Source organism: Nycticebus coucang, chromosome 24, assembly GCF_027406575.1.
Source record: "Nycticebus coucang isolate mNycCou1 chromosome 24, mNycCou1.pri, whole genome shotgun sequence".
NCBI classification, from domain to species: domain Eukaryota; kingdom Metazoa; phylum Chordata; class Mammalia; order Primates; family Lorisidae; genus Nycticebus; species Nycticebus coucang.
Genome location: NC_069803.1, coordinates 29573446 through 29591322, shown reverse-complemented (window position 1 = coordinate 29591322; position 17877 = coordinate 29573446). Strand labels below are relative to the sequence as shown.

Below are 17877 nucleotides of genomic sequence, written 5' to 3'. Positions count from 1 at the left end.
TGACCTATTCCCTTCAACTACTTTGTGGTACTTATGAAATTATGTAATTAAAAAAGTGGAAACAAAAATATCCAGAAAAGATGATAATGAAGAGCTCTATTTTCTCCAGAAACCGGGGGGTGGGGGGAGGGGAAGAAAGGCTTTGCCAACTCCACTCCCATGCCCAGTTTCCTATGTCCTCTGGGCACAACAACAAGCTCTGCCGTGTGGAGGGCAGGAGCCAGGAGGGCTACCCTCCTCTAAGTAATTCTATTCCACAACCACCGTGGATTTCTAGGTTCAAGTACATGGAGGGGACTCCAAGTACATGGAGGAAGGCTCCCATAGTGAGTCCATGGGGAAGACGGAAAAAGGCCAAAACCCAAGTAGTGGGCAAAGGGTGGTGGGACTTCCCATTATCTCATAAATATAAATTTCCCTAATTATAAATCTTACAACCAAGAATTACAATCTTATACTAATTATAAATCTTACAATCAAACCATTGCAAGAGTCTACATTCACCAGTATTTAAGTATTTTCTGTTTATTTGCTTTGCTATTTTGAAACAGAGTTTCACTATGTGGCCCTCGGTAAAGTGCTGTGGCGTCACAGCTCACAGCAACCTCAAACTCCTGGGCTTAAGCAATTCTCTTGCTTCAGCCTCCCAAGTAGTTGGGACTACATGTGCCCGCCACAACGCCTGGCTATTTTTTGGTTGTAGCTGTCATTGTTGTTTGGCAGGCCTGGGCTGGATTCGAACCTGCCAGCTCTGGTGTATGTGGCTGGCACCTTAGCACTTGAGCTACAGGCAGCGAGCCTGCTTTGTTATTCTTAAGCATTTTTTAAAGACACAGGAAAGTATGTCAGTGATTAAGCATGGGATTCTGGGGCCAGACCTTCTGAACCTGAATCCTGGTTCTGCCACTCAACTTTACAGACAATTGTAGGCAAGATACTTAATTTCATTGTGCCTCAGTTTCCTCATCTGTATAAAATGCAGGTAGTAACACATCACATACTATAGTATAGATCAAATAACAAAGTAAACTAACAAATATATTTAGTAACTGATTCACAGTAAATTGCTCAATAACTATCCTATTATTGCTATTATCATTTAAAAATAAAACACGTTCTAGCTTCCTGCCTTGACTAACATATCTTCATAATAACCCAAATGATTCAAGTTTGAATTTAAAATTCTTGGTCCCTCGGAGTTTTGTTCCCAAATGCAGCAGGGCAGAGACTACCGACCCCAGCTCCCAGCCTGCCCTACTCCTCTCTTCTGGCTCCCTGCTCTGTCCAGTGCTGGGAGGGATCTCAAATTCACGCGTAAGGACAGCTGGCCCGCTGGGCCAGACTTCTTCCACAACCATCCAAAATACAGCTTTGGGCACCCAGGGCACTGTCACTGGTGACAAGTTCCATGTAGGAGGAGGGGGACCCAAGGAAATGGGCTGTGCTGACCCTGGACATGGGCTAGAAACCCCTGATGTCCAGAACATAAATTAGAGAAGGTGGTGCAGAAGATCTAGGCAAGCACATGCCCATGGCCCCAGGGACCCCTCACTCCTCTGCAGGGGAGGAGTCCCAGAGGGGGACCCTCTAAGATGAAGGGCCCCTCTTACCTCAGTCTAAAAGCAGGCACTACCTACATCATTACCCTTACTTTACAGATGAAGAAACTGAGGTGCAGAGAGGCTACAGAACTAACCACCAGTTACTAAGTGGGAGGGTTAGAACTCCAGCCCAGGCCGTCTGGCTTCAATCTTGGCTAGGAGAGTTCATAATCATCAGGCTGCTTATCTTACCTTACAGTACGAGGGCTAGCTGACAACTACATTACCAATCACAAAGCCAAGGGATGCAGAAAAAATCGGTAACTGCACTAACCGTTGGGAAATCCTCGAGCACTTGCCTATCCTTCTCCTTGCTGTCCATGAACCGCCAGTCTGGTTCGTAAAGGTAAGAGTGGAAGTTGTGTAACAGTGGAACCTTTTTTTCCACGCTGATGGTCATGTCATCTTCCAGAGTGTCCAGAGCTCGGAGAACCAGATAAAATATGCATACTGCATTCCTTTACAAAAGGAAAAATATATTGGAACAATATGCAAAGATAGCTATTTTAAAATAACATCTAATTCGTGTAGGGCCTCAACCTGCCTACACCCTTAACTCTACAGAACTATAAGGATATCCGAATCTTTTCATACTTAAGGATACTTACACTAGTAAGTTACATTTAACTAATGTAAAACAACTACATCAAGACCAAAAGACTAAATGTTTAGACTGAATTAATATTTTTCAAATAGAAAAGAAAGTCTAAAGACACAATAACTTCTTAGTATAAATACTACCATACATAAAGGCAATTTGGGAAAGACAGAAAAAGGAAATCTGACATGAAGAAGGAAGGTGGGGTGGAGAGTGAGGGATAAAAACTTAACTACTGGCACAACCAACTAACTATTCCGGTTATGGGCCCAACCACAAAAAGCCCTTGCTTAAGCACCATAAATGTATCCCCATAACAAAAACATTTGTACTCCCTTAATATTTTGAAAGGAAAAATAAAGGCAATTGTAAGTAATTCATGTGCAAAGGCAGTTTCAAAAGAATTTACCCAGTATGTTAGAAACGCAAGTTAGTGTGTGTAAGGGAAGCTGAGAAAAAAAAAATGCACGACCTGCTCAGAGACAGGGTCAATTGCCAGGGCTAAAAAAAGTAAATAAACACCCCTCCCCTTGGTTCTCTGACAGAGCTAGGCCTGCAGGGACACTAGTAGATGGCAAATTGCCTGGAAGGGCATTCTAAAGTAAACACATGGAGTCTGCAATCTGGAATATCCCTTTCGCTCAAAAAAGTAGCTTGCAGTGAGTCGAAGGCCCCTAGAAAAGCTTTCCTCCCGCAAGTCAGAGGCATTGCTTCCCCACTCACCGCATTTCTCCATCCAGGGCCTCGATAACAGCTGCGAAACTGCGACTGGTCTGATTCAGATACTTGTAGCAAGTTTTCAAGCTGCTGCTGAGCGAGTCCTGAGGGCAGAGAAGACACACAGAGGTGGGAGATGTCGAGGGGCAGGAGTGGGAGGGGGGCAGACGGCTCCAGAGCCTGCAGCAACCGCCCTCCCCGCGAGGCCAGTCCTTGCAGGGCCAGGTGGTGTGAGGCAAGTTGCAGCCCCGCGGCGGGGTGCCTGCGCCTGGGCCCCTGGGTGCCGCGGTGGGGCTCAGCACCAAGGTGCGCTTGAAGAGGGACATGGCCTTGGTGCCGCAGGCGGCTGCGGCCATGGAAATTGCCGACCCAGCGGAGTTTTTCCTCCATAGACCCAAGCGGAGCTGGGAGGTACCCACAGAGGGGCCGGACCTGCTGGTCCCTTATTCTAACACACGCGGGGCGGGCAGAGACCCGAGCGCCAGCCCCGCCCAGCCAGCGCGTCCCACAAGCCACACACATGGAGGCCACCGCCCGCCCGCAGCTAGCCCCGCCCCGGGCCCGCCCAGCTCCTCCTAGCCCCGCCCGCAGCTAGCCCCGCCCCGGGGCTCCGGCTCTGAGCCCTAGGTCTGCTGCTGCCTAACGCTCCGGCCTTTTCCACCTGAACGCATAGGCTGCTGCTTATGAAACCCTGTCCACCTTTGAGAGCCTGCTCTTTGTCCCTGTGACGGAGTCTCTCTTAGACCAAACCTCAGTCAGGCTCCGCTGAATTCTCTTCCCTACCGGATCTAGACGTTGATACTGTAAGTGTCTGTCTTTGCATTGCCCAATTTTAGCAGGAGTCTTGATAAAGCTGGTTTAGCCACAATCACCCCCATCTCAGTGTCTGATCACCTGACCCAGTCCTTACTCCCCAAGTCCCCAGGTGACTTGTCACCCAGGCCTGCACTGGGCAGGAATCCCCCCTTCCCAGCTGTTTCCTACTCATATTATAATTTCCCATCCACAAACCCCACCTTTCCTCCCATAAATTCCTACTTTTCCTGGTATTTTGCAATTGAGTCCTGGTATTTTAGAATTGAGCCCAGTTCTCTACTGTGCTCGCTTCCCCCACTGCAATAGTTTTTTTTTCTTTCTTTCTTTTTTTTTTGTAGTAGAGACAGTTTCACTTTATTGCCCTCACAGCAACCTCTAACTCCTGGGCTTAGTCAATTCTCCTGCCTCAGCCTCCCGAGCAGCCAGGACTACGGGCACCTGCCACAACGCCCGGCTATTTTTTTGTTGTAGTTTGGCCAGGGCTGGGTTTGAACCCGCCACCCTCAGCATATGGGGCTAGCGCCCTACTCACTGAGCCACAGGCGCGGCCCTGCAATAGTTTTCTTAACAAAATCTTTGACTGCTACAGTCCACCTATGGTTTTTCTGTAAACACCGGGTAAGTCCCTGCTGACCTCTAGAGAGCCAGCAATTGCAGTGAAGATTTCTCCCACCTTTCCCTCTGAAATTGGTGAAATGTGCTGGAACTGTTTCCTGAACTTTACTCGTCCCTCAGGAAAACAAGGACAGTTTTTCCAGGGGAAGAAAAAGCGTTATTTTCCATGCATATCAGAAAGAATTGTTGGAGTGTATTTTATAGACTTTTTTTTTTTTTGAGACAGTCTCACTTTGTTGCCCTCTGTAGAGTGCCTTAATGTCACAGCTCACAGCAACCTCCCACTCCTGGGCTTAGGCAATTCTCCTGCCTCAGCCTCCAGAGTAGCTGGGACTACAGGCACCCATCACAACGCCCAGCTATTTTTTTGTTGCAGTTTGGCCAGGGCCGGGTTTGAACCCGCCACCCTTGGTATATGGGGCAGGCACCATACCCACTGAACCGCAGGCGCCATCCTTTATATAGACTTGTTTATAGAACAGTTTTATGTTCACAAGGAAATTGAGCACAAAGTACACAGAGTTCTCATATGCGTCCTCCCACCCCCAGTCTCCCCACATCTTTTTTAGGATAGAAACAGGGCACATTTGAAATGTCTTTCAGAAGAGTGGTTAAAAATACAGTATGTAGCATATCCACTGGTAGGAAATTCCATAGTCACTTCAGAATGTTAACAGTGGGCTGGCGTGGTGGCTCACACCTGTAATCCTAGCACTCTGGGAGGCCGAGGGGCTGGATTGGTTGAGCTCATAGTGTGAGACCAGCCTGAGCAAAAGACAGACCCCAGTCTCTACTAAAAATAGAAAAACTGAGGTAAGAGGATTGGTTGAACCCAAGAGTTGGAGGTTGCTGTGAACTATGACAACCCAGCACTCTACCCAGGGCAACAGCTTGAGACTCTGTATCAAAAAAAAAAAAAAACAAAACAGTGAACCCTGAACTGGACCCTGGTGGTAGGTTCAGGAGAATTATGTTCTTCCTATTTGTATATATTTTCTGTATTCCTACCATAGATGCATATTATTTTGTCAAAAGAATAAAGCTTTTTCTTAAATCATATCCTCAGAATTTCATTCTATTGCCATTTCCAATTGAAAATTATTAGTTAAAGCTCATATATACTGGGTACCATATATTAATAAAGTACAGTGTCTGGCATATAAAAATATTCAGTAAAGTGGCTGGGTACAGTAGTCACACCAGTAATCCTAGCACTTTGGGAAGGCCAAGATAGGAAGAGCACTTGAGGCCAGGAGTTCAAAACCAGCCTAAGACCCCATCTCTACAAAAAAAGAAACATTAGCCAAGGATGGTGGTGTCAGCCCGTAGTCCCGAGTTACTCGGGAGGCTGAGGTGGGAGGATCAGTTGAGCCTAGGAGTTGGGTGTCGTAGTGACCTATGATCATGCCACTGCATTCCAGCCTAGGCAACAAAGCAAGGCATGGTCAAAAAAGGAAGAAGTGAAAAGAAGAGAGAAGGAAAAGAGAGAGAAAGAGAGAAAGAAAAAGGAAGGGAAGAGAAAAGTACACAACTTGCAGGGGGCAGTGTGGCCCAAGATTTATTAATATGTGCCTAAAAATTCAGTGTAAATCAAATTTACTAAACTCTGAATTTCTATAGCTTCCATGATAAAATAATGTGATAAATCCTTCCATGATAAAAATAATCAGCCCTCCATATCTGGGAAAGTGAAAACTTTTTCCCCAGTCTTTTTGTTACTTAAAAAAGAAACCAAGATAATGTTAAGGGAAGAGAAACATATTTTCCAATTTGTTCTCTCTAATTAGAGATACACTCAATTACTTTTTAAAAACGGCTCATGGAAGTTTAAAAAGTGCTCAGAAAAAGTGCAACTAACAAAGCAAATAATATTGTATTGTGTCATTCATCAAATCCTAGAGCTATAAGAAGGAATAGCCCAAGTCTCACTTTTACAGAGAGGAAAGAGACATCCAGAAACAAGAGTCTCTGGACTCAAATCACAACCCTGTAAATTAACCCTCCCTTGATGTCAGATACTCAGATCCTTTGCCCTTTTTATCTTTATAGTACATGTCTCAACCTAAAATATCGTATATCTGCTTTTTAAAATTGTCTCTCGCTTCCACTAGATGTGAATTTCATAAAAGCAAGGTCTTCACCCATCTTGTTCACTGTTGCATCTCTAGCACCTATCAGGCATATAATTAGTGGTCCAATATTTGTTAAATAAATGTCTCATCTAAATATAAAAAGTGGTATCTGTCCTATCAAATAAAGTTATTCCTCAGTAATTAAAATAATGAAAGATGGATACAATTGAATATTCTACAAAGAGGCCAAAGTATATACCTGTATTAAAAATCTAAGTGAGGGCGGCACCTGTGGCTCAGTGAGTAGGGCGCTGGCCCCATATACCAAGGATGGCAGGTTCAAATCCAGCCCCAGCCAAACTGCAACAAAAAAAATAGTTGGGCGTTGTGGCGGGCGCCTGTAGTCCCAGCTATTCAGGAGGCTGAGGCAATAGAATCCCCTAAGCCCAAGAGCTGGAGGTTGCTGTGAGCTGTGACGCCACGGCACTCTACCCAGGGTGACAAAGTGAGACTGTCTCTAAAAAAAAAAAAAAAATCTAAGTGAAAGAACACCAAATGAAATGTACATGGGGTGCAGGCCCAAACTATGAAAATTAGGTCAACTTGGGCGGCACCTGTGGCTCAGTTGGTAAGATGCCGGCCCCATATACCGAGGGTGGCGGGTTCAAACCCAGCCCCGGCCGAACCGCAACCAAAAAATAGCCGGGCGTTGTGGCGGGTGCCTGTAGTCCCAGCTACTCGGGAGGCTGAGGCAAGAGAATCGCTTAAGCCCAGGAGTCGGAGGTTGCTGTGAGCTGTGTGAGGCCATGGTACTCTACCGAGGGCCATAAAAGTGAAACTTTCTCTACAAAAAAAAAAAAAAAAAAGAAAGAAAATTAGGTCAACTTAAGGTGGTGGTCAATATAGGTAGATGGTCAACTACTGGTTTTCCACTGTATTATTATGTTTAATTTGCTTACTCTAACTCTCAAAAGAATCTCCTCCCATTCCTCTGCCACATTAATGTTCCAAAAATATTGCTTTCACCACATCATAGCTCTGCTTTTGCCTATTACCTACCTGACTGAACACAAGCTAGCTTTTATTTATTTTAATTTTGAATCAGAGTCTGACTTTGTCACCCTTGGTAGTGTGCTATGGCACCATAGCTCACAGCAACCTCAAACTCTTGGGCTTAAGCAATCCTCTTGTTTCTGCCTCTGAGTAGCTGGGACTACATGGTCCCACCACAAGGCCTGGCTCTCAGGCTGATCTTGAACTGTTGAGCTCAAGCAATCCACCCACCTCAGCCTCCCAGAGTCCTAAGATTACAGGTGTGAGCCACCCCGCCTGGCTTCCACAGCCTACCTTTCAAAAGCAAACACATAATAACTGAGCTTTCTGCCTTTATTTATTATTATTATTATCTTTTGAGACAGTGTTTCACTTTGTCACGCTGGGGTTAAGGGCCATGCCTAAGGGCCATGCCATCATAACTCACGGTAACCTCAAACTCTAGGGCTCAAGCCATCCTCTTGCCTCAGACTCCTGAGTAGCTGGGACTACAAGTGACTGCCCCAATGGCCAGCTAATTTGAGCTTTCTACTTCTAACTTATCTTCTTCACTTTCAGCCAGGTTGGCTTCCTTATCATTCCACACCCGACTCCTGCTCACTCCTATCTATAGTATGTGACTCATTTTCGATTTTTGCATGGAGAATCCTCCCCACTAATCTAAACCGAATGTCTCTTCAAGGTCGTTTACCAGTGCCCTACAAAACACTATTCTTGTGTTTTCTGAAAACTTTTTCCTCTAAGACACTTCCACTTCACTAAAATTTCCTGCAATCAAAATTGCTTAAGATTATTTGACAGTTCCTAGTTATCTTACTTTTGTATGAACAAACATGCTTAGGGGAGGCATTTTCCACTTTGTGTCTCTCCCACTGAAGTGTTCTGCTTCTACCCAGATCTAGACCATCTTCTGCTTAATATCTTGGGGTCCCTCATCTTAATTATAACCAGCATAGTGGGTTCAAAGAGTGCGACCGCAAGGGTCAAAACCTGGCTCTGCCACTTCAATGCTGCTGAGCCTTAGGCAATTAATTAACCTCTTGTGCCAGTTTCCTCATCTAGAAAACAGGAAGATTAATAGTAGCTTTCTCATAGGATTACTAGAGGTTTAAATAATAAGAGATGTAAGTGTTTACAATAGTGCCCCACCTATAGTAAGAGCTAAATAAACGTTAGTCATTATTATTATTAGTTTCAAAAAGTCTTTCAGCAGGCACCATAATGGAAGAGTAGGTCCTGAACAGATGCAGTTAGTCCACACCCTAAATTCACAGTGTGACCTACCTAGTTCATGGTGAGACTGCCTAAAAAAGTCAATGAATACTGATGGTGGCAGGCGGAGTTGAGAAAAAAGGCTTTAGTTGTATCTGAACATTTTATTGCTTAAGAAAAAAATGATCAAGCAGATATAACAAAGAAATTATATTTAATCTTAGAGATGGACATGAAGTGGTTTGTTATATTATTTGTACCATTTTTCTATTTGTTTTAAATATTTTGTAACTAAAAATACACTTTAAAAAAAAACACACTTTTTAAGATAAAGCAATCTTAAACTATGTTAATTTGAAATGACGGCATCTATAAGAAAGGAAATTTCAAGTTCTAAAATGGCCAGACCCCACCTAAAGTACTGCAGTTTTAGGCACCAGATTTTAAAGAGATGTGGTCTCTGGTAAATGATCTGGAAGGAGTGACATATGATGAATAACTAAAGGAGGAAAACGGTATTTGGCTTGCATGCCAATATTCTTAGAATGTGAGAGTTCTCTTAAAATACTTCAAGTGTTGGGCGGCGCCTGTGGCTCAGTGAGTAGGGCGCCAGCCCCATATGCCAAGGGTGGCGGGTTCAAACCCAGCCCCGGCCAAACTGCAACCAAAAAATAGCCGGGCGTTGTGGCGGGCGCCTGTAGTCCCAGCTGCTCGGGAGGCTGAGGCAAGAGAATCGCGTAAGCCCAAGAGTTAGAGGTTGCTGTGAGCCGTGTGACGCCACTGCACTCTACCGAGGGCAGTACAGTGAGACTCTGTCTCTACAAAAAAAAAAAAAAATACTTCAAGTGTTGTATTACAAACAAGGATTGGGTTCTGTGGCTGTGGAGAACAAAGAGTGAAAGTTAAATTCATTCTAAGGTAACACTTCCCAGAACCAGCCTGGACAGTCTCCAAAGGTAGTGAATTATCCATATCTAGGTATTTAGGAAACTGAACAACATAAATTATAAGTAAGTAATTCTTTGTTTTAGGTCACAGATCCCTGGAAGAATCTGATAAAAGTAGAGACTACTCTCCTCCACAAAACACACAAATGCACAATAACAAATATTTTCAAATAATTTCAAAAGAGTCACAAGAAAGAATCTCCAGTTAAATAAATACTCAGCAATGTACAGGAGAAATTTAAAGCTGTATTTCATTAAGGTACCCCTCAAAATATTAAAGCCCTGTTCCAAAAGGGATTTTGGCCCTTTCCGTGATTTCCTTATGGCATTTACTATATTCTGCCACATTTACTTAAGTTTATCTTTAAAAAGCCAGAAGCTTCTTGAAGGCAGGGCACACCCTTAGTTCATTAATTCATGATCACATGTACTGACACTGTATTGGTTTTGAGGCACAGAAGACATATCGTGTCAAATAAGATTCTGATTTTTTGTTTCTTTCTTTTTCTTTTTATTTTTTTTGCAGTTTTTTGGCCGGGGCTGGGTTTGAACCCACCACCACCAGCATATGGGGCCAGTGCTCTACTCCTTTTGAGCCACAGGCACCATCCTGTTTGTTTCTTTTTGGAGACAGAGTCTTCCCCTGTTGCCCCCCAGACAGGAGTGCCATAGCATCAACCTAGTTCACAACAATTTCAAACTCCTGGGTTCAAGCAATTCTCCTGCCTCAACCTCCCAAGTAGCTGGGACTACAGATGCCCAACACCATGCTCTTGGCTAATTTTTCTATTTTTAGTAGAAATAGGGTCTCACTCTTGCCCAGGATGCTCTTGAATTCCTGAGCTCAAGCAATCCTTCCGTCTTGGCCTCCCAGAGTGCTAGGAGTACAGGTACGAGCCACCAAAATTCCTATTTTTAAATAGCTTAAAATCCAGAATCAAATATAGAATCTTAAATTCGAAAGATACTTTAGGAACATAAAACCAATACACCAATAACCACAACACAAAATTGCTATGAGGTGAAAAGTGCAAAGGTTTACAAGCAATAAAACATCTTAGGATGGTGGCTTAAGTTTTCTATGAGCAATTTTATAACATTTTATTGTCCCAACAAGAAGCTGAGTTCTTTGAGTGTTTTATTTGTCTATACATACCATCTTGCTATGCTGCACACCATGTACCTCCTAGTGTGGGAACAGGTGTTCAGTAAAAATGTCTGCTGGCTTAGGCATGTGGATCACCTAAGTTCAGGAGTTGGAGACCAGCCTGAGCAAGAGTGAGACCTCATCTCTAAAAACAGCCGGGCCCTGTAGTCCCAGTTACTCGGGAGGGTGAGGCAAGAAGATCCCTTGAACCCTAGAGTTTGAGGGGGCCCTCTACCGAGGGCAACGAAGTGAAACTCTATCTCAAATAATAAATAAATAAAGGGTACAGGAGTGAGGCAGATGAAATATAAATCAAAACAAGTTCTAGTCTTCAGGCAGCCAACACTCAAGCTAATCAATAGACAAGAGCGAATATGTCATTAAAAATTCAAGAGGCAACTGACAGCAGAAAGGTGAGAAACTTAGGGAGGAAGTGATATACCCCCAAACAAGGATGAGTACGATTTCATTCCAGCAAAGGCATTCATGTGTTCATTAGGTTCACAAAAAACTCTCCCACTTAATCTGCCCATATAACCTGTTTTGTAACCCACGGACTGGAACATAAACATCGATGCTCGCGGACAGAACGAAACGTGATGCCAAACCACCCAACACCGAGGCGTGGCGGAGCACAAGCATTTTAAGCCCCGAGACAACTTGGGGGGCGGGAGTAGGAAGCCTGTCGGGCAGTGGGGGGCTAAGCCCAGCCCTGGGGGGGCTATCCCAGCCCTGGGGGGCTATCCCCAGCTAAGCGGGCTGGGGATCAGGATCCCGGGTGGGCGCCGGCCCTCCCGAGGGCACGAGGGCGCCTGGGGCGTTGGGCGGCCGTTCTCTCTCGGCCCCGGCCCCAGCCCAGCCGCGCGCAGCCTCTGCGCCCCGCCGGGATGCAGGATGCTCGGCTCACCTGGTCCATCTTGGGCATCACCTTCCGCTTGCCCCCGATCCGGAAGCGCAGCAGGTTGTAGAACTCCTCCGGGTGTCCTAGGCACTTCACGAATTCCATCGCGGCGGCGGGCAGCGGCGGCAGGCTGTGCGGACTCTGAGCTCACCTCTCCGGTACCTTTGGCTCGTACCCGCCTGCTGGAGCTGGAGCGGCCGGGGCTGAGCGGCAGGAGAGCAGGGCCGGGCGGAGGCGGGCCCGACGCGGCGCAGTCCCGCCCGCTACCCCGCCCCTCAACCGGCGTCGGGCGCTCTCGCAGCTGCCGGCCGCCTCGCGGGGTGGACTGACGGGCGCTGATTGGCCAGAGCTGCTCGCACCAGGAAGATACTGGCCAATCGGCGGTGGGATGGGCTGGCGTGATAATACCCTAGAAACTCATTGGAAGGCGAGAAAGAGGCCGGCGAGTCGGATTGGTCCTCTAATGGGCCGGTCTTTGCCTGAGTTGAGCCGGGCTGGGAGCTTGCCGCGGGGTCCGAGCCTGACAACTGGGCGAGCTAAGGCTTGTAGTCGGCAGGGACCGCTTTTGTCAATACCCGCCCGCATGCTGGGTTTTGTTTACTCTTTCCGGCTGGATTAGCTCTTCTCGGGAGTGCTCGGCTCAGGACCAGCGCCGAAGAACTTTGACAGAAGGGTCCGCCACCAAGTTTGGGTCTTTATGACCAACAACCGGCAAACTACGCAGAGAGCAGAGTCCGTCAGGCTCCCCGACGCGTGCCGCTGCCTCCCGGCCGCGGGGTGCGCAGCCGCCGTTGCCGACTTTCCCTGCTGATCCCGCTTAGTCGCAGAAGAGAGCGTGAAGCCTTAATAGGACCTCCTGCGTCTGAGGAGATTTCTGTCTTATCCTAGCTCTCCCAAGCCTGGGAACTACTGTCTACGGAAGCCCCTGGACCCCCTGCAGTCCTGTTCTCTTCTCTCTTTTTTTAGATAGGGTTTTTGTTGCCCGTGAGCGTGAGAGCAGCTTACTACAATCTCAAACTCCAGGGCTCCAGCGATCCTCCTACCTCAGCCTCCTGAGTAGCAGGGCCTCCAGGGAATGCTGTGTTGCCAAGGCTGGTCTTGAACTCCTGACCTGCAGCGTACTGCCTCAGCCTCCCCAAATGCTAGGATTACAAGTGTGAGCCACCATGCCTGGCCCCCCTGCAACCAGTAAACCTTTTAAAATGAAAATCAGGGGCGGTGCCTGTGGCTCAAGGAGTAGGGCGCCGGTCCCATATGCCGGAGGTGGCGGGTTCAAACCCAGCCCTGGCCAAAAACCACGAAAAAAAGAAAATCAGTTCACCATCCCCAGATCACACAGTGTCTGTTTTACTCAGAACAAAAGCCAAAGTCCCTACGAGGGTCTCCAAGACTGCATGAGTAGCCCTCCATTCCCACTACTTCTCTCACCTCCGTCTTTGAGAACATTATCCTCTGGGCACAAGGCTTTTTGTCTAGCTGTTCCCTTTTCCTGCAATATTTTCCTCCTAGATACCCGCCTCTGTAACTCTTTCACCTCCTTCAAGTCTGTGCTCCCCTTCAGGCTGATCACTAGTTTACACTGCAGCTTGCGCCCTCCCCTACTTCCACCACTGCTGATCCTGCCATCTGGCTTCCATTTTTTTTTTCTTACAGTATTTATCGCATTCTGATAAAATACATAATTTACTTATGATGTTTAGTATCTGTTTTCTGTTGCTACAGACAATCTTTGTTTTGTTCACTAACACACCCTTAAGCATAGTCCCTGGCACATACTAGATGCTGAATGAACAATCATGAAAAGAGCTGCATCTAGGACACCTAATCTTTGATGTAGGACACCCAAACAGTACAAACTGAACATGTCCAGAACCGAAATCTCTCTCCCATTGAACCTGCTTCTCCTGCAAAGGGCGTTAACAGCCTCCCCGTTGCTGAATCATAAAATCCAGATGTCATTCTAACTCCCCTTTTCTCTCCCTACATTCTCCTTCAAAAACATTCATCAATCCTGTGAGCCCAAGAAACAAATACCTCTTGTCTTAATCCCTCCTTGCTTCTCTATCTTGGTCAAAGCCACATCTTTTCTTTTCTTTTTTCTTTCTATTTTTTTTTTTTTTTTTTTGTAGAGACAGAGTCTCACTGTACCGCCCTTGGGTAGAGTGCCGTGGCTCACAGCAACCTCTAACTCTTGGGCTTACGCGATTCTCTTGCCTCAGCCTCCCGAGCAGCTGGGACTACAGGCGCCCGCCACAACGCCCGGCTATTTTTTTGTTGCAGTTTGGCCGGGGCTGGGTTTGAACCCGCCACCCTCGGCATATGGGGCCGGCGCCCTACTCACTGAGCCACAGGCGCCGCCCATTCTTTCTATTTTTTTAAGACAGAGTCTCAAGCGGTCACCCTGAGTAGAGTGCCATGGCATCTACTGTGAGTGCCATGGCGTTTACTCACAGCTCACAGCTATTCTCTCCTGCTTAAGCTATTCTCCTGCCTCAGCCTCCCAAGTAGCTGGGACTACAGGCGCCCACCACAATGCTTGGCTATTTTGTTATTGTTGTTGTGCAGTTGTCATTGTTTTTTTTAGCTGGCCTGGGCTGGGTTCAAACCCGCCAGCCTCAGTGTATGTGGCCGGTGCCCTACCCACTGAGGGACGGGCGCTGCCCCGCATCTTTTCTTCCAAGTCATTTTGAGGTCGAATTCCCCATTCCTCTGTCCGTCCTTTCCGGTATAGCAGCTAGAGTGATTTGTCTAAAACACATGCTTGATTACAACCCTTCAGTTTTAAATTCCTCAAAGAAAATGCCTTTTGAATCAAAGGACTGATTCGAAGGACATCAAGAATTCTGGTATAGACTAAAATTTTCCTTGTTGTTTGGCAGCTATATTCCTTGTTTGTATTTTGGCATCCTGCCCACCCACTCCCCTATTTTCATGCCCTGATCCAGCCCTAGCGAAGCTTACAGTTTCCAATGACAGGTCACAGAACCTTACACTCAGCACAATTCAGCTGCCTGGAATGCTCTTCCCGTTCCTCCCCTAGCCACCTGCGACACTTCTATTACAGGTCAGGTGGAATCCTCTCCTTCGGGAATCCTTTCCTGACCCCTCCTTTATCTGTTCCTTAAATGCAACAAACATCAGTTTGAACACCTACAATGCAACAGACACAGGGAAAAACAAAAATGAGTAACATGAGGCTCAGCGCCCGTAGCTCAGTGGTTAGGGTGCTGACCACATACACTGGGGCCGGTAGGTTTGAACCCAGCCCCAGCCTGCTAAACAAAAAGGACAACTACGACAACAAAAATAGCCCAGTGTTGTGGCAGGCACCTGTAGCCCCAGCTACTTGGGAGGCTGAGGCAAGAGAATCACTTGAGCCCAAGACTTTGAGGTTGCTGTGAGCTGTGACGCCACAGTACTCTACCGAGGGTGACATATTGAGGCTATGCCTCAAAAAAAAAAAAAAAAAAAAACGAAGGGCCGCGCCTGTGAGCAGGCGCCGGCCCCATATACCAAAAAAAAAAAAAAAAAAAAGTAACATGAGATTCCACTCCCAAAGGGCTTTCAGTCCACAGGAAGAGAAAGACATGTTTGCTTGTTTGTTTCAGACAGAGTCTTAAGCTGTAGCCCTGGTTAGAGTGCCGTGGCTCACAGCAACCTCCAACTTTTGGACTCAAGCAATCCTCTTGCCTCAGTTTTTCTATTATTATTATTATTTTTTTTTTTTTAGTAGAGACGGGGTCTTGCTTTTGCTCAGGCTGGTCTTGAACTCAGTGAGCTCAAGCAATCCACCCGCCTCGGCCTCCCAGAGTGCTAGGATTACAGATATGAGCTACCGCCTGGCCGAGACAGGCGTGTTTTTTTTTTTTTTTTTGTAGAGACAGAGTTTCACTTTATTGTCCTCGGTAGAGTGCTGTGGCATCACACAGCTCACAGCAACCTCCAACTCCTGGGCTTAGACGATTCTCCTGCCTCAGCCTCCCAAGTAGCTGGGACTACAGGCGCCCGCCACAATGCCCGGCTATTTTTTTGTTGCAGTTTGGCCGGGGCTGGGTTTGAACCGGCCACCCTCGGCATATGGGGCTGGCGCCCTGCTCACTGAGCCACAGGCACCGCCCAAGAGACAGGCGTGTTTTAACATGACAGTGCTGCTATTCATTAGAGACACAGGTGGGGAGCACTTGATCCACCCCCAGTCTGATGTAGGTGCCCACCTGGAGACTGTATAGACAAATGCACAATGGCCAGACCACAGATGTGACAGAATTCTGACCCATGCCTCTGCAAAAAACAGTCCAAGGACATCAAACCACAAGATGAGCAGCCATCAGCCCAAAATAGGACTGTCACTAACTATCCTCTGCTTCCAACTCAGGACCAACCAGAAAAAGACAAATATGCTCTTCAAACCAATCACCTAAGACATCCCACTTCTAGTTAACCTGCTTTCCGCTTCCCCAAGCAACAGCCTCCAGAGCACCCAAAGCCTTCCATTTTTTCCACTCTAAAGGTTTCCCACTCCCTCTGAGTGTCTGCCAAGTGCAAGTACAGCAACTCTCTTGCTGCAAGCTGTGAATTAATAGCCTCACTGGTCTGTGCTCATTTGGGTGGTCTTTATTTCCACAAACCTCAGTTCTTCTATGTCCCGTGATTCCTTTCTTCCTCAACTTTGTATATTCTAATTCTTTCTTGTGTGTCTCCCCCCTCATAGTGACAAAGGGACTGTGTCGGAATGGGACGTCTGGCAGAGAACATGCAGTCCTGGAACTTTCAGAGCACAGAGGGGCCAGTCACTCTCAAAGTGCTCTTCCACTCACCCACGGGACACTTTCCTCACTCGGCTGTAATAAGCCCACCCCCTCCTATCAGCGTTGGGTTCTGATTTGTATTCCCAAATCCTAGCATTTAGGAGGCATCGAAGACATTTATGGAATTGCTAGGGCCACTGAAACCTAAGGTTAAGTTCCAAGTTTCTCACAATATCCTTTATCACAAAACGTCAACTCCTACCCCTCCATGTGACTAGAGATAGGGTCTTTCGGGTAAATGAGGTCATAGAGACACAGTAAGATCAGTGACCCTGTAGGAAGAGGAGACACAAGGAGTCTGATTCCCTAGGTGAGGACACAGCAAGTAGACAGCTGTCTGCTAAGCCGAGGAGGGAGGCCTCAGGAGAAAGCAAACTTGTCAGGGCCTTCACCTTGGACTTTTTATAACTCTGAGAAAGTGTAACTGTTGCTGAAGCCACTCTGCCTGGAGGACTTTGTTACAGCACCAGAGATGACCAATACCTAGCCTAAGGTCAAAAGAATTGGCCTAACACTTACAAGAGACATTTAACATACAAGACGTGTTTAAGATACAAATCTAAGATATGTTAAGTATGTGACACCAAGGAAATAGGAGGAAAGCAGGCATGACCTATATAAGGAAGCAGAAAGGATTTAGACTACAGGTAGGATGATGTGCAGACTTAAGGAACTAAGCTGGCTGCAGGCAATGATCTGGACAGACACCAGAGAGGCACAAACACAGAGGCAGCATCCAATTCAAACAATACTTGGAGAATTTCAGATTCAATGGAGCCCAACAGTATTTTCTACACTGTGTTCCCAGGAATAGGAAAGACAAAGTGAATTTCAGGGTAAAAATTAGGTTCAGAAACACCAGGCAAAGTACAAGTTTGCTTTCCTATGGGACTTTCAGAGCCGTTGTGAGCTTTATGAAGCTCCACGAGGGACTATAGCATACAATGTTTCTCAAACCATCCCCCACCCCCATGTGTGAGGTATCGTAAGCAATGAATCTTCCTTGGAAAATAAGGAAGAGCTGATATATCAAGGGAAACTTGGCTACCTTGAGTAACCATACCCTTAACATTTCCGGTTGATGTCAGCCAGGACTTGCTCAACTCCCCTGATGTTCCACCTGACAGAGGGCCTATAAGGGGTGGGTAAAAAGTATATGGGTCTTATGGACCAAATGAGTTCCTCCAAAATCCATATGCTGAAGCCCTAACCCCCAGAGAGGTATTTGGAGGTAGGGCCCTTGAGGTCATTAGATATAGATGATGAAAGTGGAGTCATAAAAATTTTCTCATAATGGGATTTGTGCCCTTAGAAGAGTCTAGAGCACTCCCTACCCTACCCCTCCCAGACATGTGAGGACACAGAGAGAAGGGGCCCTCAGAAGGAACAC

At 46.6% G+C, this 17877-nt stretch overlaps 1 protein-coding gene across 2 annotated transcripts in view; it reads right to left on the bottom strand.

Annotated features, from left to right (window-relative positions):
• FDFT1 (farnesyl-diphosphate farnesyltransferase 1) overlaps window positions 1-11896 on the bottom strand; it is a 29578-nt gene extending 17682 nt beyond the window's left edge. Inside the window, exons 1-3 of one of the 2 annotated variants that reach the window (XM_053578616.1) lie at window positions 11686-11896; window positions 2923-3020; window positions 1876-2059 (exon numbers count right to left, since the gene is read on the bottom strand). In XM_053578616.1, the coding sequence (XP_053434591.1) occupies window positions 1876-2059; window positions 2923-3020; window positions 11686-11784 (381 nt within the window). In that variant the 5' untranslated portion in view covers window positions 11785-11896. Of the gene's footprint in view, window positions 1-1875; window positions 2060-2922; window positions 3374-11685 lie in introns of those variants that run through there. The other variant, XM_053578615.1, reaches the window with a different exon arrangement.
• Window positions 11897-17877: the final 5981 nt, after the last annotated feature.